This window comes from Eremothecium sinecaudum, chromosome II (assembly GCF_001548555.1).
Source record: "Eremothecium sinecaudum strain ATCC 58844 chromosome II, complete sequence".
NCBI classification, from domain to species: Eukaryota; Fungi; Ascomycota; class Saccharomycetes; order Saccharomycetales; family Saccharomycetaceae; genus Eremothecium; species Eremothecium sinecaudum.
In genome coordinates this window covers 1,435,878-1,458,079 of record NC_030893.1, presented here as the reverse complement: position 1 = coordinate 1,458,079, position 22,202 = coordinate 1,435,878, and the positions used below count along the sequence as shown (strand labels likewise).

General features: G+C 38.4%; 7 protein-coding genes and 1 non-coding gene across 8 annotated transcripts; 2 read left to right on the top strand and 6 right to left on the bottom strand.

Annotated features, from left to right (window-relative positions):
- Positions 1–79: 79 nt before the first annotated feature.
- On the bottom strand, positions 80–946 carry AW171_hschr2948 (acyl-CoA-binding domain-containing protein; the record flags this gene model as incomplete). Its single annotated transcript, XM_018130642.1, has 1 exon — positions 80–946. The coding sequence occupies one exon, from the start codon at positions 944–946 to the stop codon at positions 80–82; it is 867 nt and encodes a 288-aa protein (XP_017986131.1).
- Positions 947–1,133: 187 nt separating this feature from the next.
- Positions 1,134–1,249, bottom strand: AW171_hschr2947. Its single transcript, XR_001930082.1, has one exon. It is a non-coding gene; the product is annotated as an HBRSNR80 (small nuclear RNA).
- A 387-nt stretch (positions 1,250–1,636) lies between these two features.
- Positions 1,637–2,134, bottom strand: RPL12B (60S ribosomal protein uL11; the record flags this gene model as incomplete). Its single annotated transcript, XM_018130641.1, has 1 exon — positions 1,637–2,134. One exon carries the CDS (start codon positions 2,132–2,134, stop codon positions 1,637–1,639), a length of 498 nt encoding a protein of 165 aa, XP_017986130.1.
- Positions 2,135–2,676: 542 nt separating this feature from the next.
- Positions 2,677–4,947, bottom strand: MAK10 (Mak10p; the record flags this gene model as incomplete). The annotated part of the gene is made up of 1 exon (XM_018130640.1): positions 2,677–4,947. One exon carries the CDS (start codon positions 4,945–4,947, stop codon positions 2,677–2,679), a length of 2,271 nt encoding a protein of 756 aa, XP_017986129.1.
- A 383-nt stretch (positions 4,948–5,330) lies between these two features.
- TRM2 (tRNA (uracil(54)-C(5))-methyltransferase) lies at positions 5,331–7,085 on the bottom strand (the record flags this gene model as incomplete). Its single annotated transcript, XM_018130639.1, has 1 exon — positions 5,331–7,085. One exon carries the CDS (start codon positions 7,083–7,085, stop codon positions 5,331–5,333), a length of 1,755 nt encoding a protein of 584 aa, XP_017986128.1.
- A 202-nt stretch (positions 7,086–7,287) lies between these two features.
- RHO4 (Rho family GTPase RHO4) lies at positions 7,288–8,112 on the bottom strand (the record flags this gene model as incomplete). Its single annotated transcript, XM_018130638.1, has 1 exon — positions 7,288–8,112. The coding sequence occupies one exon, from the start codon at positions 8,110–8,112 to the stop codon at positions 7,288–7,290; it is 825 nt and encodes a 274-aa protein (XP_017986127.1).
- Positions 8,113–8,331: 219 nt separating this feature from the next.
- DYN1 (dynein heavy chain) lies at positions 8,332–20,616 on the top strand (the record flags this gene model as incomplete). Its single annotated transcript, XM_018130637.1, has 1 exon — positions 8,332–20,616. One exon carries the CDS (start codon positions 8,332–8,334, stop codon positions 20,614–20,616), a length of 12,285 nt encoding a protein of 4,094 aa, XP_017986126.1.
- A 131-nt stretch (positions 20,617–20,747) lies between these two features.
- AW171_hschr2941 (phosphatase PAP2 family protein) lies at positions 20,748–22,013 on the top strand (the record flags this gene model as incomplete). The annotated part of the gene is made up of 1 exon (XM_018130636.1): positions 20,748–22,013. One exon carries the CDS (start codon positions 20,748–20,750, stop codon positions 22,011–22,013), a length of 1,266 nt encoding a protein of 421 aa, XP_017986125.1.
- Between the last annotated feature and the right edge of the window lie 189 nt (positions 22,014–22,202).

The window sequence follows — 22,202 nt, the reverse complement described above, 5'->3', positions numbered from 1 at the left end:
TTTAAATACGTGAATAATATAAAGGTTAGAAAAAAAAAGCCGATCAGTAGTAACCCGTGTAGCTATGTACCGCAATACATTAACTAATCTTAAGATACAAACTATTAAATCTATATTCACGTAGACAACTGTTCAGGTAGCGGATAATGGAACATAGAGCAGTTATCAAGTAGCTCCTATTACAGTCGTTCGCCATCTTATCGCCAAGGACATTGCCAATGCTCAGTTCTAACGTCTTATTTCGTGAAGAAACTTTCAAAAGAATGAGAAGGAGTAACGATGCAGCAGCATATTGTATACTACCTTTAATAAGGCCACTAGTACATTTCAGAAGAATCCAAATTAGTTTTTTAGGGCGAGAAGGAGCATGGTTCGATAGATTCTTAGAAAGCTTATCGACATAGGCGGCCTTCGTTCTATCGTTTAGTATGTTAGCTGATGACAGCCTTTCACGGCGAACTGCAAGCCGGTATAACTCACTACCAACAATCTGCGTCTTTGAATCAGGTATACTATTACATGAAACAACACTTTCAGGCCCTCCTTCTCTACCATGCTCATTAAAATTGGATACCTGCCACCATAGGAACTCTAATTCATCAGAAAGCTCAGACACTGCACAATTACCAGCCGAACAAGTCCGAAGAGTATCTAAGAACAATCTTGTATACTCCCTCTTGGCTTCAGTGGAGCTGAGTCCCTGTCTAGCGTTCCAAGCTTCCCACTTAGTTAGGGCTACCTGACTCTCAGGATTTAAACAATCCGCACTAGGTTTCTCGATCAGAAGTGCTACATCGCCTTCAGTAGCTTGTTTGTAGTAGCCATAGAGTTGTAACTGTACCGGTGTAGGCGGCCTTGGTAACGTATTGTATTCTTCCGAGGCAGAAAGGAGGTGAACGGTTGCGATTACCTTCTCAAAGACAATATTTACTGCTTCCTGTGACATTGGTAATCACCCTACTTGCGATAATCTACAATCAAGAAACGTGCATTATGTCAGAGTCAAATCAATGTAGCTCTAAGCTTTTAATTTCGCCTCGCGCCTTTAAAAAGCTTCTACCCCTTCGGACACCACGCTATTTAAGATCTCTATGGGTTTCACAAGAAGAGAGAATTTAATTTGAAGAGTGTTTGTCTGTGAAATGGATCAATATATCCAATATTATGGGATATCTTGATGAGTAATAGACATATTTTATCTTGTTTGCTATTAAATTGGAGCCCAGCAGAGAAATAGTACCGGCAATTCAAGGCGCTAAATATGGTTGGCGTAGAATGTTTCAATTGCAGCATATAGTGACGTATTATTTAAACGTGTACTAACGAGCACCGCCTAAGAAAGGCAATATCGCTTCCCACATTTCAAGTAAAACGACACAATACCACATTCTCACTATTCTACCCATAGTTAACTGATTACCGACCGGGTCCAGAGTGTAGACAAACGACATCATATAACAGCATGACCAGGCTAGCTGATGCAGTGCTACATGAAGCAAAAAATCAAACAGTAAAAATATTGCATGGTTTTGACACGAAAAACGATCCATTAAGTTATTTTATTCTTAATAACCCTAGACTAATAGAAAATACAGAAAAATTAATGACAACTTGCATGGTTAGTAAACGCTTAGATTTAGTTTTCTGGAATTTCAATTTCACCAGCGTTGATAGCCTCGATAATGTCGTGTGGGTTCTTGTAGTCGACACGAGCGCCAACGGATTGGGCAGTACCCAAGATTTCCTTGGTAACGGAAGCCAAGTTCTTACCGAAAGACTTCTCTCTCATTTGTCTGGCAATCTCGATGATGTCCTCCAATTGCAAGTTACCAGTGTGCTTGACGTTCTTGTCCTTCTTTCTGTCTCTTGGTGGCTCCTTCAAAGCGGTGATAACCAAAGAGGAAGCAGATGGAACAACAGAAGCAGTAGCTTGTCTGTTTTGAATCTTCAATTGAACGGTAACCTTGATACCCTTGAAGTCCTTGGTAGCCTTGGCGATGTCTTCACCGACCTTCTTTGGAGACAAACCCAATGGACCGATTTTAGGAGCCAAAGCGGCGGAAGCACCGACTTCACCACCAACGGCTCTCAAGTACAAGTACTTAACTTCATTTGGATCAAACTTTGGAGGCATTTTTGATTAATTGCTATCCTGAGATGGTTTGTGTCTTGTATATTAAAATTCCGAAGTATACTAAAATCTATGTTAGTATGATATTCTAGATTGTAAACTGTGAGGAGCATAGTTTGCGTGGGAAGAATTCCAGCTGCCTACGGAAAGCGTGCTAGGCGGAGCCCGCGCGGGGAGCGGGGAGCTTACGGGGAGCTTGGCCGGCCCGCGCGCGATGCCTCCTTCTAGAAAATAGCGTTTAGAAAGAAAAGCTCAGTAGCTAGGCAGAGAGAAATACACTTACGTTAAGGAACTTCGAATAACCCATAGGTAATGGTAAATATCAATCAATATAGGCCTTTTAGTGCTCTAATGCTAGCTTAAATGAAGCCCGAAAGTTAATTATCATTTTGAGCAAAGTTAGTTACAAATAAAATGTACGGATGTTTAGGTATTATGTATGGGTGGAGTAGTCAAACGATTATGATGAGATAATAGTAACGTGATGTTGCAACTGTGTTATAGGTACATGAGTTAAACTTTATAAATACAATTATTAACTACAATTACTCAATAGTTTCTACTTTAAGTAGTGGGAAGAATCTACAAGTACCAGGAAGGTATTTTAGACTACCTCTATATGCAGTAGAGTTATTATTAGAAGTTTTACTGCCAAGTTTTTCCAACGTGTCGTCGGCATTGCTACGGATCGCGTCAATGGACATCTTTATAGATGTGTACCATTCTACTGCTTCTTCAGACACCAAACGAGTACCAGTGGCAATATCTGTATGTGACTTATCTTCAGTGTTTATGCACTTTAGCAAGAGAGTTACCGCATCATCAGCAGCATCCAATTCCTCATTGAGGAGTAACACTGACGTTTTTAATTTGGACTCAAAATTTGGATTCGATGGTGTAAAAGCCTCTAGGGTTTCCTGAAAAGCTCCATGGTCTGGTAGTTTTGGAACTCCAATGGATGAAAATGATTTAAAACGTAGATCGTGGAGAAGCTCATCTGAGGTGAACTTAATATCGCCCGGATGTTTATTGTCAATGATTTTGAATGATCTAAGGATACCGAATTGGAAAACTTGTGCAAGCGCTATTGCCTTCATAATTTCACAGTCCTTAGCGAGAAAATTTATGCATTGTACATTGTAACGTAGCTGCGGCATTGTTGTAGCCATTACTCGCTGGTACGTTTGCTTGAGAGAGTCTTTCCTAGGACCGCTCTTCATTTTCTTGAGCTTCTTATTCATTGCCCGTATAGACGTTATTTTTTGTTCTGCAAAGGCTCGTACTCTTTCGTAGCAGCATTCGAGGCTGTTACATAGATAATAGACGTACCAATTCATAGTGAAGGATTCCCAAGGTTTGTACACCTCGAGATCGAAGCCTTTCAAAATATATTCAAGCATTGCGGTAACCTTCATGAAATATACCCATGTATTGAGGGGAAAAAAAGGACCATCCGGTAGTTCATCAACCAGTCCTTTACTTTCCAGGGTCATTTCGAAGTGTTGCAAGTTTGCTTGGAGTGAGTCCCATAGAAGAACTTGGCGGTTGTATCCCTGCCGGTACCTACAAACATTTTGGGACAGGTTTTGATACCATTCGAAATTTATACTGGACATCTCCTGGTAGAATTTGTCTAGTTCCAACTGAATTTCTTCAAGTTCTTCAGGAGCTGACTGCTCTAGCTTACTCGCACACAGAGAAAACTGCATTAGAGTTTGGTAAGTAAAATCGGTGAACGAGTAAACGCCCAACACTGATTGATCATCCCTCATTAGATACAATGGAAACAAAGCTCTTGCCACAACGTGTCTCTGTTTACATTTCTCAAAAAACCATGCAAACTGCCGTATCTCAAAGACAGTTACAGCATTACGAACATTGAGAACCGTAAGGATATCTGCAGCCATGTTGGCATAAGCTTTAAATTGTCCTGAAGATGACTCGTAAAGGGCCTTCGGTGGGAAATGATTAGACAATCTTTTTTGGATCACTTGCGAGAAAGAGCCGGGCGGTACAACTCCAGTCCATTCTTCGGCTTCCAATTTCTCAGCAATCTCAATTAGGTCGTGTAATGGCTGCATATTGTCTGAAGGCGGGAATTCAATCAACGGTCTATAGTCAGGAATTTTTAGCAGGTTATCGAATAAGAGCACTAGCTGCATCAAGCGCTTAGCATCTGGAAATTTGGTTTTTAAAACAGTAATAGTTTTTCGCAGTTCAGCAGCAACATCGTCAATTAAAACTTCTGTCAGAATTTCTAATCCCATAGTATAGCAATTCAAGTCCTCTTCTTGATAAATAACACCTGCACGTAGAAGTGAGCTAGCAAAGTTTATCATATATATTGCTGCAGTAGCACAACTCGATAGAACTTGATCATATAGGTCACATCCGGTATTTAGGTGCATACTGGTGAGTGTCACATTACCGCTTTCCTTATATTTCATGCTCAAATACTCAAGATATTGGCAGCTCAAGACCGTTGTAGGCAGACTTTGATAGTCATTCAACCAATCCATAATAGAACGGCTTAATTTATCAACAATGCTTGTCACATAGGATATTCTTTCCGCCTTAGTTTTGCCGTAAGCTATGTTACATGAGAATTCAATATCTTCAGCTGGAAGGTCTAACAAAGTTGAATCAAGTTTGCAATTGTTAATTTCTAAAGCATGGGTACCCTCAAAAAGATCGAAAGAAGAATCCTTTATTATACTTTTTGCATCTAACTTGTTTGTAAGGTTCTTTAAGCAATCGGTTATATCAACATATTCTATTGGTTCTTTCAGCGTCAAAGCTTTTAATTGAGAATCCATTATTGATAGGATATTCAAGGATTGCAGCAATTATTGCTCATACAACGATCCTAATATACTCAAATTCTTATATTGGATTTGATGTTTAGTATAAAGCTGTTTCTTTTAAGCATAGTTAAATTTTTAAAGTAGTAATCTCTAAAAGGTGGTGCACTATTATAATGACAGAAGCTGACATAACACAGGGCGCTCGAAAACGAGTTACGCTTATTAGGAACTAGAGGATTCTGATCCTTCGCTTTTCGTTTAGCCTTCATTGAAGCAGAGCTAGCTACTCCGGTGAAGTTCTGATCAAAACGTTATGTCAAAAGATATGATAATAAATAATAACCTAGATGAAAATCTAAATGAATAAATAAAAAGATATTACAGGCCGTATGCTTTTATACATGGGTCAAGACACATACACTCTCGACGTGATGCGTTTGTGGAAAGAAGTCAAACCCTCTTACACTTTCCACTTTGTAGTTTGCTCCGTTCACCGTCTCATTAATGAGGTACTCAACGTCTCTCGCTTGCGAATGGACATTACATGAAATATAGACAATGCGTGCTGGGTTATATTCTGCAAGCTGTTTCAAAAATACTTCATCGCAACCTTTACGAGGGGGGTCAAGAATCACGGATGTTCTATCAGAAGGCGTGTCAATAGAATCAAAAATTCTCTCTGCCTTACCAACGATAAATTTACAGTTCTTAACTCCATTTGCCTCCGCGTTCTTCTCTGCAAACGATACGCTATCAGCTGAAACCTCTACTCCAATTACTTTATCTACACCACTTGAAGCAGTTATACTGAAAAGACCGGATCCACAATACGCATCAACAAGGTAGTGAGGATCTTCAGGCTTGGAATTTGGAATTCGGAGTTGCTCGCGGACATAATCAGTTACAGCTGGAAGTATAGAGTTGTTGTTTTGGAAGAATTCGCCTGCACTGAATTTAAATGTGTACCCATTGACGTACTCTGTGACGACTTGTCTGAAGTTTGTTACGCAAGTCTTCACTAGCAGTTCTTCAGGTTTAGGTTTCAAGTAGGACACTGCCTTTGTGTTAATATCTCTGGAGCCTTCATCTAGCTGTTCTTCAACTGGTTTATCTAACTCAACACGTTTTGTGTGCTCCCTCAGCAGTATAGTAGCACCCTTCTTGTAGTTCTGAAAAGTTAAGTCAAACTTGGCACGCTCGTTCTTCATACCTTGGTTGATGACTTCTGTACCGATTGGACAGTCCTCAATATCCAGGATAGCTGCATCTCCACCTGCTTCAATTCCCCGCCACTTAGGCCGTCCTTTTTGGCCGAACCCAAGAGGAGGCTTATAGGTCAACTGTTTAAGCTTACGGGGCATGTCAAAATGTGGCGTTAACTTGGTTCTGTATGCGTACTGCAAAGGAGAAGGCATGGTATCAAGCACATCTGGAATGAGGCCTTTTTTCATGAGGCGTGGAGCAAAGTATTTGAACGCATTGAAAACAGTTCGCTTCTTAAACTGCAGTTGTGTTTCGTAGGGTAGCATTTGGTACTGGCACCCAGAACACTTTCCAAAATATTTACAGCTAATCAAGTCGTCGTTTCTAAGCTCCCCAGCCTTGCTTATCTTTAATAGCGATGCCTCCACATACCTAGGATGGGTCTTGTCAACTTTTATCGAGACAACATCGCCTGGTAATGCGAATGGAACCAAAGCAACCTGCTTCTTTTCAATAGCAACAGGATGAGGAATTAATGCTAGACCATCACCACCAGAAGATATTTTCAGAATTTCAACATCGTGGACTTCACGGTTGTAGGCTTGCTGGATATCACCATTGCGGACATCATTTAAAATTGGAGTGACGTCCGTTTCTATTTGCTCAGCACTTAGTCCGAACTCTTTAGTTAAAGAATCAATTTCTAATGCTAAAACTCCCAAAGGTGTAGTGGGCTCAGGGACTTTCGCCTTATATTTCTTCACCTTTCTTGGTTTTTTGGTCGCACGAGAAGAGTTCACATCATCTCCAACAGTTCTCTTAATCTCGATTGAAGCAGAAGAGAGGGCGGATGCGCTCTCTATGTTAGTAGTCATGAAGGTTCTTAGGCCAAAGCAACGGATCAGTGCTAAAGGAAATCGCAACAAAGTGGTTCTTCCAATAACCATAATTTGGCACGGCTCTTCGTTCGCTCGCAGATTTTTTTCAAAATCATGTCTTGCTTTTCATATAATGGAAAATTAAAAAAAAATTAATTCAGTACTAGGCCCTATATAGTATAAACAATTAGTGTGCATTTAGTATGGCCGTAGGTAAAGTTGACTGTATCATTTTATTGTCAATAATTGTGGATTGAAAATCCAATCTTTTTTAGAGTATAACACATTTACGTCTTTTATCTTTCCCAGGATAATCGCTAGTATGGTCCGTAGACTTCCCAAAAAGTGATAACATTTTACCGTGTGGTTTATTACCCATACTCTGTTTACGTTCAATGACCTGGTGCATTGCAGTATGGATCGCGGTGTCAAATACATGAGTTAAATTCTGTCTCGTCTTGGATGAGCACTGAACATGTACAAACGCCCCTATCCTTTTCGCAACCTCATCGGCTACTTTTGTATCAATTAATGTCTGGTTATTGTCCCCAAGATAAAGGTCGCTCTTCAGTCCGACAAGCATCCTAGGTGCATTGGGACAAAAATGTCTCACTTCGGGGTACCACAATTCTTCTGCGTTCTGCAGTGAGACCTTATTATTGGAAGCATAGCATATCATCACTATATTAACATCTCCATATGATAAAGGCCTTAGACGGCTGTATTCTTCCTGGCCTGCTGTATCCCACAGCGCTAATTCAATGACTTTGTTATGAGGTCCTTCAATCTTCGTCACGTAGTTTTCAAAAATAGTAGGTACGTAGTCTTCGGGAAACCGACCCTGTGTGTATGAGATTAAAAGACACGTTTTCCCAGCAGCACCATCCCCTACCACAACTATTTTGACAAGATAATCTGGAGTAGCTTTGTCTCTTTTACTGCGTTCGTAAGTTATAATATCCGGTCGCGTCGCAGCAAAAGGCGAAGCGAGATCCTGACGATCCGTAGAGCTAGATCCATAGCCAACAGGGTGCTCTGAACTTATCAGCGTTCCAAAATTTGTTTTTGGAGACGATTCTAATGGATTCCTATTCATTACTAACGGCAGGGACCCCGATTAGTTGAAATCTGCCTGGTTATTTTACTACGGCTCTTCTATCAATTTTTATTTTTGTTTACATATAATTTTTATAAGGAGCCAAGAGCTTCAGATTTTAACCAGCAACTGTGGCAAACAGTTGTAAATAAAGAACGAGACTGAATAAACTATCGCTTTAGATACATCTCTGAATTCAGGGAGCAACTTATATCTGTCATGACTGAGGGATCTGCTATTCAGGCTTTGATTCGCCATGTTTATAACGTGGCTAAGTTGTTTTTAAAGGATATTTCAGTGGATTTAGATACATTTCAAGGAAGTTACGGTCAAAAGCTAGAAGAATGGTCGAACGATAGGAACTCGAGGACTTTATTCTTGATTAAAATTGCTGATGGCGAGCTCCACGTCAGCGAGGAAGCTGATGTTAGTGAGACAGCGCCCACCGCAGAGCAGGAGCATGGGCGGTTACTGTTGATTAAGAACCAGCCGATAATTAGCGACACAACGGATGTTGAAGATCAATTACAGGCAATAATGTTATCTTCTGGATCTCAATTCGATGGGTTTAAGTCGTTTGTTAATTTTGGTGTGCCAACTATGTTTGATGCTGTGGTAAGTTGCAGCTCAAAACTAGAGGGGAAACAAGAGTCGATTAATTCGACGCGTAGAAAAATACAAGATTTATCGTTATCATTGCAGAGCCTGCAACACTTTATTGAGGTCCCGGACCTGAGCGCTACTACTCACCCTCTAATTAAGGAAATAATTGCCAAAGGTGCCAATCCAAGGAATTATACCTCTTTCATTTCAGATGAACAATTTTCAGATACCCAATTCCTAAATAAGCTGCAAAAGATTGCCAATGGATGGATCAAGTTGGCACAAAGTTTAACAAAACTGACCAGAAATATAGATGACGGGTCCGCTGGTGATGAAATTAGGTTTTGGATTAATTTAAGACAGTCATTGCTTGCTTTAGAAAAACAGATTTCAACTCCAGAGGTTGAAATAACTCTTTCCATATTGACTGCAGCAAAGAGATTTCATGCTACTGTGACATTTATCTCAGATACAGGTCTAAGAGATCGTATTGCAGAGACTCAGAGTTATAATCAGGTTATGAATGACTTCCCGCTGCCAGATCTTCACTCAGCTACTTCATTTGAAAGAATTAGTGAGTCACTTGAGTCCATATCTACAGCACTGAAAAAAATCAAGGCTTCTACCTACCCTTTACCTAGAGCAGTTGCCTTCGTTGAAAAGCTTTCAGTGGATATCGATGCAAAGCTACGTGAACTGCTACCGAACATTATTACATCAGATTATGCATCCTTTCAGGTAGACTATGATAACTGTATCAAGATTATTTGCCAATGGGAGTCTTTTTTGAAGGAATTTACTTCATTAATTCGGGAATTGATGAGGAAGAGATCTGAGAAGTTCATCTTCATGAAAATAGATACCGAAACAGATAACTTGAAGGATGTCTTAGATACAGTGGCAGCTTTCAGGAAGAAGCATGAGACATTAGTTCACGTCTTGAAAGGTATCGATTACGATACCTTATCTGAGGACATTAAAAATATTTACGAACCAGTACTAAATCAAGACCCGCTTCATAATAATGCTGCTAAATGGGCAAATGCAGAAACGAACTATAACCAACGTGTTAGCCTTTTGGAAAACAAATTGGTAAGTATGTTAAAGAGGAAATTAGATGAGTGTAGTACATCTGAAGCAATGTTCTCGATCTTTGAAAAGTATAGACCTCTTATGAAACGTCCAAGAATACAGGGTGCAGTACGAGAATATCAGCATGAATTACTTAATAATGTGAAAGAAGACCTGGATAAGATCCGTAGGCGTTTGTCATCGCAAAAATGGAATAATGAAGTGTCTAGATTAAATGACATTCCTCCTGTTTCTGCATCAATTATATGGTCAAAGCAACTAACTAAAAAGTTACAAACGCTAACTTCAAAATTAGGTTTGATATTAGGGGAAGATTGGGTCAATACATCGGAAGGTTCTCAAATTGCTATAGAAAGCAATGCAATAATGGAAGTTTTGAATGTTGATCAGCTATTTGAATCATGGGTTGGTTCAGTTACTTCGCAAAACTTTCTTCTTGATGAACTAATATTCAAGATAATCAACGTAACTGGCACTTTCGAACTGCATGTAAACTTTGATTCGATAATTGGTTCCCTCTTTAAAGAAGTTAGAAACCTAATATGGATGGGTTTTAGTGTTCCAAGTAACATTATCAAAAATTCAAGGCGTGTAAGGAGTTTATATCCTCACGCCGTTAAAGTATCAGAATTGCTGCAAACTTTTGTTGCGGCCGTGCATGGGTTCGAGGAAAAGCCACACACTTGGCTATTGCTTAGAATGGAAAGTGAGGACATTTGGTCACTGATCTCTTCTATGATAAATGATACTTGGGATTCTGTACCCCTCTTTGATGATGGTTCAAATTCAGATGAAATATTTAGTATTCAACATGAGCAGCCATCAATTTTAAAGTTGGAATACTCAATTGGTAAACTACTAACGCAATTTCAGAAGTTACATCCTTTAGAAAAAGACCTTTCGACCTATTTCGATCAATTACAGAAATGTGGTGAAGTTGATTTACCAAATATAAACTCATTAATCCATAAGATCCAAGAGGTAGTTGATAAAGCAATATTACAGGGGTTTCAAAACATGACGGAATTTATTACATATTTAAACCAACAAATTAGAAGTCACTTGGTGGATACTGTTTCCAAAATTTTAGAAGATGCGGAGCTATCACCAAGAAAACATTATATTACACAGCAAAGTAAGAGAATTACTATCTCACCAAATATAGAAGAGACCAAAAGTTGTTGGATGGCTGATTTCCAGAAAATTTTGCAGGTTGCAATGAATCTTCCTAAGGTTTCAATTAAAAATTTTGACATTAAAAGCGAGCCTGTTGAAACTTTTACAGATATAGATCTCAGCCTATCTGAATCTTTAACAAAAGCTTATAGTAGGATTGTCAACACATGTCGGGCTATTGATTCTCACTTTAAGAAATGGAAAAAGTTAGAATTATTATGGTTGCTAGATGAAACAACCTTATTGGATAAAATGGGTTCCGAATTAGATGTTGCATACCATTACTTACTTGATTTTATGGATGATAGAAAGTCAATTGACACCTTAGATTCTGAGGTTACTGTGGGACCAAACGCCGTTATCAATATTGAGCAAGTATATGTTCGTGTATCAGCAAAATATGATAACTGGCAAAGAGTTCTTTGTGATCGACTGTTAGAGAGTTACCTAGATCATGCTGATACGTTTGATAATAAGTTAATACAGGCAAGAAAGGTCCTTGAAAATAGTATAATTAACCTTGGATCGTTGTCAAAAACCACTGAGTTTATTATTTACGTGGACGATATTAAAAACGGTCTTGATTCAATGTCTACCACATATTCCCTATTTTTTAATTCCCAAAAGCTGCTGCAAAGACTGCGGTTTAAATTGCCCGAAGATTTTATACATGCCGATCAGATAGAGAGTGACTTAATGGCATTGCGTGAAATCTGCTTAAAGAAAGAAGAGCAGATTAACCGAAACAGAGAACCTATATCCAGCAAATTGGAGGCAGGGCTGTTTAACATACAAGAAGCAGCTAGTTCATTAGCTGAAAACTGGTCTAAAAATAAACCCCTATCGGCAGATATTGAACCAAGTGAGGCGCTAGCTTTGTTGCAATCATTTGAAGAAGCCATATCAAGTCTGAATAAAGAACGTGAATCTGTAAATCGGACCGCAAAGATACTCTTGGTTCCAATTAAACTACAGGATTCATTATCTCAAGTTATAGAGGAAGTGGAGGATTACAAAGCTGTATGGTCTTCGGTTGATAGTTTATGGAACGCTTGCCACTCATTATTAGGAATTAAATGGGTAAAGTTCTCCTCTCCACATGTAAAAAGTAAACTTGAAAGCTTAAAGAAGGAGTGCCAGGATATGCCCCCAAAAGTTTTGCAATACAAGATATTTCAAAGTATTGCTGGATCTATAGACACAGCTTTGGAATCTATGCATTTATTAAAAGCATTAAAAGAGCGAGCCATAAAACCTAGGCATTGGGTCATACTTTTTAAACAACTGAGATCTTCCTATAATATATCAGCAGATGTTGAAGATTTCTCCTTTACTCTTGAAGATGTGTTGAATTTAAACCTCCTATTAAATGAAGTTGCCGTTAAAAAGATAATAATACAAGCAAGAAACGAATTTGTGTTGGAATCATCGTTAAACCAGATTAAAACGAGATGGAAAGCAATCAAGTTTGAATTATTTGCTCATTCAAGTGGTTTATCCTTAGTTAAAAGTTGGGACTTTGTATTTGGAAATTGTACTGACGATTTGAATATGATTGGGTCAATGAGAAATTCGCCATATTTTAAGGTTTTTGAGCAAGAAGCCACTGAGTGGGAGTCTAGACTCTCAGCTCTTTACGAAATCCTTCTGAGCTGGGTAGAAGTTCAACGGCAGTGGATGTATTTATACGGGATCCTTGCTAAGAAGACTGAAATGAAAACTTTGTTACCTGTAGAGTCTTCAAAGTTTTCGTCACTGACATCGGAGTATCAAACGTTGCTAATAAAGTTGTACGATGCTGAAAATGTAATAGAAATTCTTCATGTGCAGGCTATTCTTCCTACGTTGAAGAGGATGGTGGAGTCCTTAACAAAAATTAGAAAGTCGTTGAATGACTTCCTAGAAGCGCAGCGGAAATTATTTCCAAGATTTTATTTCCTTGGTAACGAGGATTTATTGCAAATAATTGGTGCAGGTGATAACTTCTCTGAATTTTCAAGTCATTTATCGAAATTATTTTCGAGCGTTTCCAGTTTTATTCATGATGACAATTATATCAAAGGGGTTACCTCTTTAGAGGGTGAAAAACTCCTTTTTGCAAATCCTATTAAAGTTACATCGACCTCAAAACTCGATGAATGGATGAATGACGTGGATTTGGAAATAAAGTTAACACTTGCTACTTTACTAATAAATGCTGTTAAAATGTATGAAGCAGGTGTGACATTGATAGAATTAGCTGAAAAATATCCATTTCAAGTATTGCTATTGACATTACAATGTAGTTGGACTGCTCGTACGGAACGGCAGTTTAGTCAAGAGAATTTCCAACAGGTTCATCAACAAATTGAAAGTGAACTCAATTCATTAACTAGCTTCTCGAATTCTCACAATCATTCAATTGACAAAAATAAATGTGAAGGCCTAATAGTTGAACTGATGCATCTAAGATCTGTAACGGGATTACTTATGCGATCTGTGAAGGATACAATACGTTTCCATTGGGAAAAGGCTCAAAAGTTTTATTTAGACAGAAGTTCGGATGACCCATTGGCTTGTTTAAAAGTATGTCAATCAAGCATATCACTATGCTATGGATTTGAATATATTGGTATTCCAGAGCGCTTAATTTACACTCCACTGCTTGATGGCTGTTTCAATGCAATGATACTTGCACTGAGTGAGAATATGGGTGGGTGTCCCTTTGGACCTGCTGGCACGGGAAAAACTGAAACTATCAAAGCCTTAGGTCAAAACCTTGGACGTATGGTACTAGTTTTTAATTGTGATGACTCTTTTGATTTTCAAGCAATGAGTAGGTTACTATTTGGTATCACTCAAGTTGGAGCATGGGGCTGTTTTGATGAATTTAACAGATTAGAAGAGAAGATTCTAAGTTCAGTTTCAACTCAAATAGAAGCAATACAGTCTGCACTTGCAAACAACAGTGCGGTAATAGAACTTTTAGACAAAAAGGGTAACTTAAACCTCAATACCGGTATATTTATTACCATGAACCCGGGTTATGAGGGAAGGTCTGAGCTACCAGAAAACTTAACTAGAATGTTCCGTGAGTTTTCTATGATGAAACCTGATACAATTATTATTGCTGAGGCCCTTCTTACTATTCTTGGTCTTTCTGAACCAAATTCACTTGCAGTTAAAGTATCTACCTTATTTGAAAGACTTAGGAAAGAAGCCTCATCCCAGAAACATTATCATTTCGGTTTAAGAGCATTAAAAGGCGTCTTGAGAAACTGTTCAAATATTTTGAAGTCAAGCGATGACAATGTGGATTCAGTTCAAGTTATATTGCGCAGTCTAAATGAGATGGTAGTTCCGAAATTGATTTTGGAGGACGAAGTTGTTTATGAGCGAGCCATACAAAGCTTATTTCCTGGTTCAAGATATGATCCAACAAATGGGGACTTGATTTCTCAGCTTCTCGAACATTGTGAACTTAATCAATTGGTTTCAACAGATGTTTTCATAAAAAAGTGTAGTCAATTCTATGATATACAAAAAACACAACAAGCTATTATATTAGCAGGATCATCCGGTACCGGTAAAACTACCGTATGGAAATGTGTTTTAGCGTCAATGAAAAAAATCGGTTTTCCTGACAATATTATTTCTATTATTGACAGCAAAACCTTGAAGAAGGAGGACTTATATGGTAAGCTTGATCCTGTAACTTTTGATTGGAAAGATGGTATATTTACTTCAATTTTGAGAAAAACTCTAAACGATACCATAGGAAGTTTCAGAAACTCTAACATTTGGATAATCTTTGATAGTGACCTAGACCCCAACTATGTTGAGACCCTAAACAGTGTTCTTGATGATAATAAAATCTTAACTCTACCTAATGGGGAGCGTCTAAAAATACCATCAAATTTACATTTAATATTTGAAGTTCAAAATTTGAAGCATGCAACTGCTGCTACCGTTAGTAGGTGTGGCGTGATTTGGTTTACCGATAATACATTGTTGCCTCGTGATATTTTAATTTCAAGTCTATCAGCAGCTCTTTCCACTTTGCAGTTGGATTCTGATATTAATGACAATATTATTTCCGCAATCCAAGATATTTTTACTCAGTTTATCCAGGGATCAACATTACAGCAAATTACAGATGCAAGTTCCAAGGTAAATCACATTATGGGACTTGATATTTCTCGGGCGATACAGACTGCAGTTACCTTACTAACTCGCGTTGTCACCGAGAATAAAAAGTTATTGTCTAATCTCAGCCAAAGTAGTTGTATGAGATATCTCACTAAAAAATTAGCAATTATACTTGTATGGTCCTTTGTTGGTGATAGCGATGCTATGACCAGGGAACACTTCTCTAGAATAATATGCTCTTTGCTGGAAATATCAGACCTTCCTTCTGCGTCTGGTTTGCTAGATTACGATGTCTCGCTAGACACAACTGATTGGATACCTCTATTAGCTCAAGTCCCTAAAACATCATTGGAAGCGCATGAAGTGCTATTGCCAGAAATGATAATTCCTACTATGGATACAATTAGGCATGAAGCCTTACTATATGACTTATTAAATGCTGGTAGGCCTCTAATACTATGTGGGCCTCCAGGATCAGGAAAAACCATGACTTTATACAACACGCTGAAGAAATCTAACAGATTCGATGTCATTGGGATTAATTTCTCAAAGGACACTACAGTAGATTCGTTTCTTAAGACTATTGAGCAGCATACGACTTGCTCACCAACTTCTAGGGGAATAATAATGCAGCCAAAAGGCCATGGTAAACAACTAGTTGTCTTCTGTGATGAAATTAATCTTCCAGCGCTTGATGAATATGAATCACAACCAGTTATATTATTTTTACGACAGTTAGTTGAAAAGAAGGGGTTTTGGAATGTGCAAGAAAATAAGTGGGTGTTCATTGAAAGGATCCAGATAGTGGGAGCATGTAACCCTTCATCCCATGCAGGAAGAGTTTCTATTACGAGGCGTTTTTCAAGACATGCATCGATTATTATGGTTGATTATCCTGGTAAGATATCTATGGAACATATATATGAAGTTTTTTATAATGCTGTTTTCAATATGGCTCCCCAATTGAAGGGCTATTCATCAGCGTTTACAAAAGCTTCATTGGATGTTTACTACAAGGCTAAGGCGACATTTACAGAAGAACAACATAGTCACTATATTTTTTCCCCGAGAGAAATAACCCGTTGGATCAGAGGTATTCATTATACAATAGCAGAAAGCTCCCAACTAGATCTTGCACGAATGATTGAACTGTGGGCTCATGAGTCGTTAAGAATATTCTCTGATCGATTGGTAACTAAAGAGGAGAAGGTTTTGTTACAAGACATTTTACAGGAGTCACTGGCTAACTATTTCCCTCATCAAACAATTGGCTCCTTAGAATCTGATAAACTATTATTTTCTAGCTGGTTATCATTGAACTACACGAAGGTTGACAAAATGGAAATGTATAATTTCACTAAAGAACGTTTGAAAATATTTGCAGAGGAGGAACTTGATACTGAAATGACCATTTATGATGACATGATTGACAATATCTTAAGGATAGATAGAATTTTAAAACAAGTACAAGGCCATGCGATATTAGTAGGTCCAAACCATAGTGGGAAAGCGACAATTACTAGGTTTGTTGCTTGGATGAATGGAATTAAAATTGTACGTCCTACTATCCACCGCAATTTTACCATACAAGATTTTGATGAGTTTTTGAAATATATTTTATTGAAGTGTGGTACCGAGAGCCAAAGAATATGTGTCATTATAGATGAATCTGCTATCCTGGAGAGCTCCTTTTTGGAAAGGATGAACACCTTATTAGCAAACTCTCATCTTCCTGGTCTCTTTGAGGCTGAAGAATACGAAGCTTTATTATCAAAGTTAAGCCAACGAGTATCCCAATTGGGATTATTACTTGATACTGAGCAGGAGATATACGACTGGTTCACATCTGAAATTTCAAGAAATTTGCACATAGTATTCAACATTAACGATCCTAGGAATGAAGAATCAGTGAAACTGATAACCTCTCCTGCATTATTCAACAGATGTGTAATCAATTGGATAGGTACGTGGTCAAGTAAGTCATATTTACATGTTGCAAATGAAGTTATTCAGAAGATGCCTTTAGATATGTCTGACTACAAGTTCCCTCGGAATAGTGCTATAGAATTTGTTTCGATAGATTCTGAGGCACCAACATTACGTGACGTTGTGGCAAATCTACTGGTTCTATTCCACGAAAAGTATCATAGCATTCTTAATAACAAAGAAGGATCTCCTAGTGCTTTTTTGAACTGTTTGAAACGCTTTCAGGACCTTTATACTTCAAAATTGAGTGAGCTTGAAGAAAAGCAAAGGTTTACTTTAGTTGGTCTCGAGAAATTGAAGGAAACAGTTATTAAAGTTAAACAACTCAATCAGAATCTGTCCCAAAAGCAGATAGAGCTTCAGGATAAAGAAGTTCAAGCTAGGCAGACGCTAGATAAAATGTTAGTTGATCAGAATGAAGCAGAACGAAAACAAGAAGCTTCTGTGGAAATTCAAAAGATTCTTGCTGTCCAGGAGAAAGAAATATCTGAAAGACGAGCAACTATAATGGCAGATTTGGAGTTAGCAGAACCAGCCATAGTGGAAGCACAAATGGGCGTTAAAAATATAAAAAAGCAGCAATTTACAGAATTGCGTTCTATGCAAAATCCCCCTGAAGCTGTGAAGACTACTTTAGAAGCAGTTTGTGTTATATTAGGTTATTCCTGTAAGTCGTGGAAAGAAATTCAGCTTGCAATCAGAAAAGATGAGTTTGTAACAGATATCGTATACTATAATACTGAAACGATGATGACACCTTCAATTAGGAGTGAAATTGAAAATACCTATCTTTCAAGCTCTAAATTCACTTACGACATTGTTAATAGGGCATCTTTAGCATGTGGTCCATTATACCAATGGATTATTGCACAGATTTCATACTCTGGTATTTTAGTAAAGGTTAAACCATTGAAGGAAGAATTGGTTTTAGTTGAAAAGGAAATGTTACAAAACAAAGCTAGATTAATTGCTGCAGATGAAATGATTCGTGAATTGCAGGCAGATATTGAGCAATCGAAGATCTCTTACAGTCATCTAATAAGAGACGTCGAAGTAATAAAAACTGAAATGGAGTCTGTTAAGACTAAGGTTGAAAGATCAGTAAATTTAATAGAGAGCTTAACTGGAGAAAGAGAGAGATGGATTAAGAATACCGATTTATTTAATACATGGAACGAGAACTTAATTGGGAATTGTTTGTTGTCCTCACTCTACGAGACTTACTGTGGACCCCATGATCAATCGTTGAGATATAGATTATTAACACTGTGGAAAGAATCGCTTTCTGACGTTTCAATTACTTATGAACCAACTTATACCTTCATCAGTGAGATGGTTGATCCTATAACTAGAGCTCATTGGGTTTCTTGTGGTCTTCCAGATAACGAGTTATTCGTTGAGAATTTCTATATTACAATGAACAGCTATAAGTATCCATATATTGTTGATCCAACCTCGACTGTTGTTGAAACCTTAGGCAGGTACTATAAAAATTTGATTGTTACTAGCTTTTTAGATGTCGGGTTTGTTAAACAGCTCGAAAATGCGTTACGATTTGGTGGTATAATTTTAATTCAGGATGGTGAGTTCTTTGACCCAATAATTTCACACTTAGTTGCGAAAGAGTTTAGAAAAGCGGGTGGACGCTTAGCGGTAATGGTGGGTGAGCATGAGGTTGATGTGTCTCCGGAATTTCACTTGATCGTACATTCCAAAGATCCCAATACGCACGTGTCCTCATTTGTAGAAACTAGAATGGCTGTGGTCAACTTTACGGTTAACAAAGGCAGTATTGAGGCACAGGCGTTGCAGATAACCCTAGAGAAAGAAAACCCTGAATTGCAGAAAAAACGTAGTGAATTGCTAAAATTGAATTGTGAATATAAACTGCGCTTACATTCTTTAGAAAACAAATTATTATCATCACTTAATGAAAGTGTTGGTAGTATTTTAGAGAACGATGAATTGATAGCTACATTGGAGCAGTTAAAGACTGAATCTTTAGAAATTGAGACCAAAATTAAAGGAACAAATGAAGTTATTCTGCAGGTCGAGGAGTTGGTTAACGAATACTACCCTCTTGGAGAACAATCGGTTAAAATATTCACTATCCTAGAACACATATCTAGTTGGCATTGGTTCTACCACATTTCTATAAACCATTTTATGGAATGTTTTGGCAGTATATTCGAAACTAGTACAAGAAGCGGCTTCACGAGAACAGAACATCTACTATTAATTCTCTATGAAAATGTTTATAGGTGGTTTTCTGGCATTTTAAAAGAACGTGATAGGTTGGCTTTTGGAGTATTATTATACACTTTCTATAACCAATCTCGAGAAAGTGAACTGTTTTGTGAACAATTTTGGGATATCATCAAATATATTTCACGAACGGAAGATAGCTCAAAACTGGAATTCGATAACGCAACTCCGAAATTACAGCGCTTTGTCGAGTACCTAATTCAAGGAAATCCCCTCGAGTGTCTAAGCACAATAGCAGGTTTTTTTAGGGGCTCCTCATGGGATGAATTTGTAAACGGTTATCAAGATATTATAGTTGCATCTGAACATGGTGTTGACGCTACTTTCAAGATCCAAAAGTTAGCCCAGAAAATGAATCAAACAGTGTCGTCGGTAGCTTTAGGTTCTATTGAAAGTATATCTATTGCAGAGAAGGAATTGACAACTAAATCCATAGATGGTGGTTGGCTTTTACTACAGAATTTGCAAATGTCCCCAGAATGGACAAATACTGTTCTACTGAAGAGGTTGGAATCTTTGAGGAAGAACCCAGCGTTTAAAGTTTTCATGAGTTGCGGTCTTGAAAGTAATGCCTTGGTCGCTCCGTTATTATCCCGGAGCTACAAGTTTGTCTACGAGGGAGAACAGAGCGTTTTGACCACAGTTTTAGAGCTGTGGAAGATCAACTCTGATGAACTATCTTCCTCAAAACCTGTTGAAAAACTGCATTGCAAATTCTTGCTCCATTGGTTTCATTCCGTGATGATGGCAAGATGTAGGTTTGCTCCAATTGGGTTTTCTAAGAAGTATGATTTCCACGACGGTGATTTCCGCGCAGCTAGCATGTTGTTAGATCGTATCTTCAGTGAAGCAAGCAATGGAAAAGAACATGTTGATCCTGCAGGGATACCTTGGATGCTTGTTAGTGACGCAATTGGTTCCATTATTTACGGCGGAAAAGTTAGCAATTCCAAGGACTTAGCATGGTGTCAAAACTACGCAAATCAGATGTTTTCGATAGCGGCATATGGTACTAACTTCCAGGTTGTTGCTGGCGTTACGGTTCCCCTAGGCTGTTGTGAATACTCAGATTATCTAACTTGGTTCAATTCTCTACAACCTGATTCAGAAAGTATTATTGAATGGCTACAGCTTCCAGATGAGTCCGCATTACACGAATTTTATACGCATAAAGCGGAACTTGTTTCGCGTAAAGTTGTGGAATCCGTATCTATGATCAGCGATGCTGATATTCCACTCAGAAATCCTATTTAATATCTAGCACTGCTATGGTAGTTTGATATATTTTTGTTTTTAGAACAATAGTTTTCACTACTCTTATCGTTACTTAATTTGTCTTAATATTGTAAAACACGAAGAACTGCAAATCACATACAATTAACAACATGCAAGACCAAAGCCCTGATCTGCTATCTGGTAAAGCCGTTGCTGATTCGATTGCTACTCTAGCAGCAAACGTCCTTGATGAAGGCTCAGAGCCCATGATTGAAGCACCCATTCATGTCAATGTCTATGATGAAGATAATGCACTTAAGGATGCCAGTAAAATGCCTCCTGAACACTTCAAGCCATATATGAGTAGTTTCAGATTCAAATGCAGAGAATATTTCCTTCAATTCACTAACGGAGACTCTGAAGCTATCCATAGATGGCAGCAAAGATTCAGAACACCCTGGAGAGATGAATACTTCGCATATACTGCTTTACTAGGTTCTCACATGTTTTACGTGCTTGGTCTACCCATGCCTACTTGGGTTGGACATTACGCAGTTACAAAAGACCTAGTATACATCCTGGGCTACTCGATCTATATTACAGGGTTTTTCAAGGATTACCTATGTCTACCAAGACCTTTATCGCCTCCATGTCATAGGATAGCATTGAGCAAATATACAACTAAAGAGTACGGTGCCCCTAGCTCACATTCTGCCAATGCAATGGGAGCTACGCTCCTTATGCTATCCTATTTGTGGGAAGTTCGGAATAATTACAGCCAGATCTTCTGCATCAGTTGCGCAGTAGCCATTATTTTCTACTACCTTACACTTGCCGTTGGCCGCATATACTGCGGTATGCATGGGATCTTAGATATTTCTCTAGGCTCTCTAGTTGGCTTATTCTGCTTCACTTGGCGATTACTCTCAAGAGAATGCCTTCAATATGATCTTGTGATCAGTAATTGTGGTTGGTGGTTTCCCATTACCGTGCCAATTGTGGGATTAATTTTGCTTTTCACACACGTGAAGCCTGTGGATAACTGTCCCTGCTTTGAGGATACTGTGTGCTTCATTGGCGTTATTACTGGTATCGATCTATCCACCTGGTTGTCCGCAAGGCTATATCCAATTCCTTCACCTCTGGACATTATTCCTACAGCCCAAACTTCGGTTATAAGGATACTGCTAGGTTCAGTAATTACAATTCTCTGGAAAGGCGCCCTCAGCAAGCCAATTGTCTACACACTGTTGAAGTTGGTCATGACAGATGATCGAACACGCAGCAATAGTGGTAGCCCAATCGAAAACAGTACCCAAACACTCTACAAAGGTACACCACGAATTCTAATAGTAGGGAGATTCATTATCTACGCATCAATCCCCATTGTAGTGGTCCTAGTGTGTCCTACTCTGTTCCAATATGTCGGTTGTTAATAAGGCATCGAAGTTCCGGTTGACTTACGTAATCAAGCAGTACACGAAACTTCAACACAGAAACACAGCGACAAAGTGGGTGCTATTATAAAGCAGGTTCAGCCATGCTCCAAGCCTCTAAACAGCTACCGGCTCAATTACACTTAAGTCATTGAATCCGCACCTTCTTGCAATTTTCTCTGTAATTTT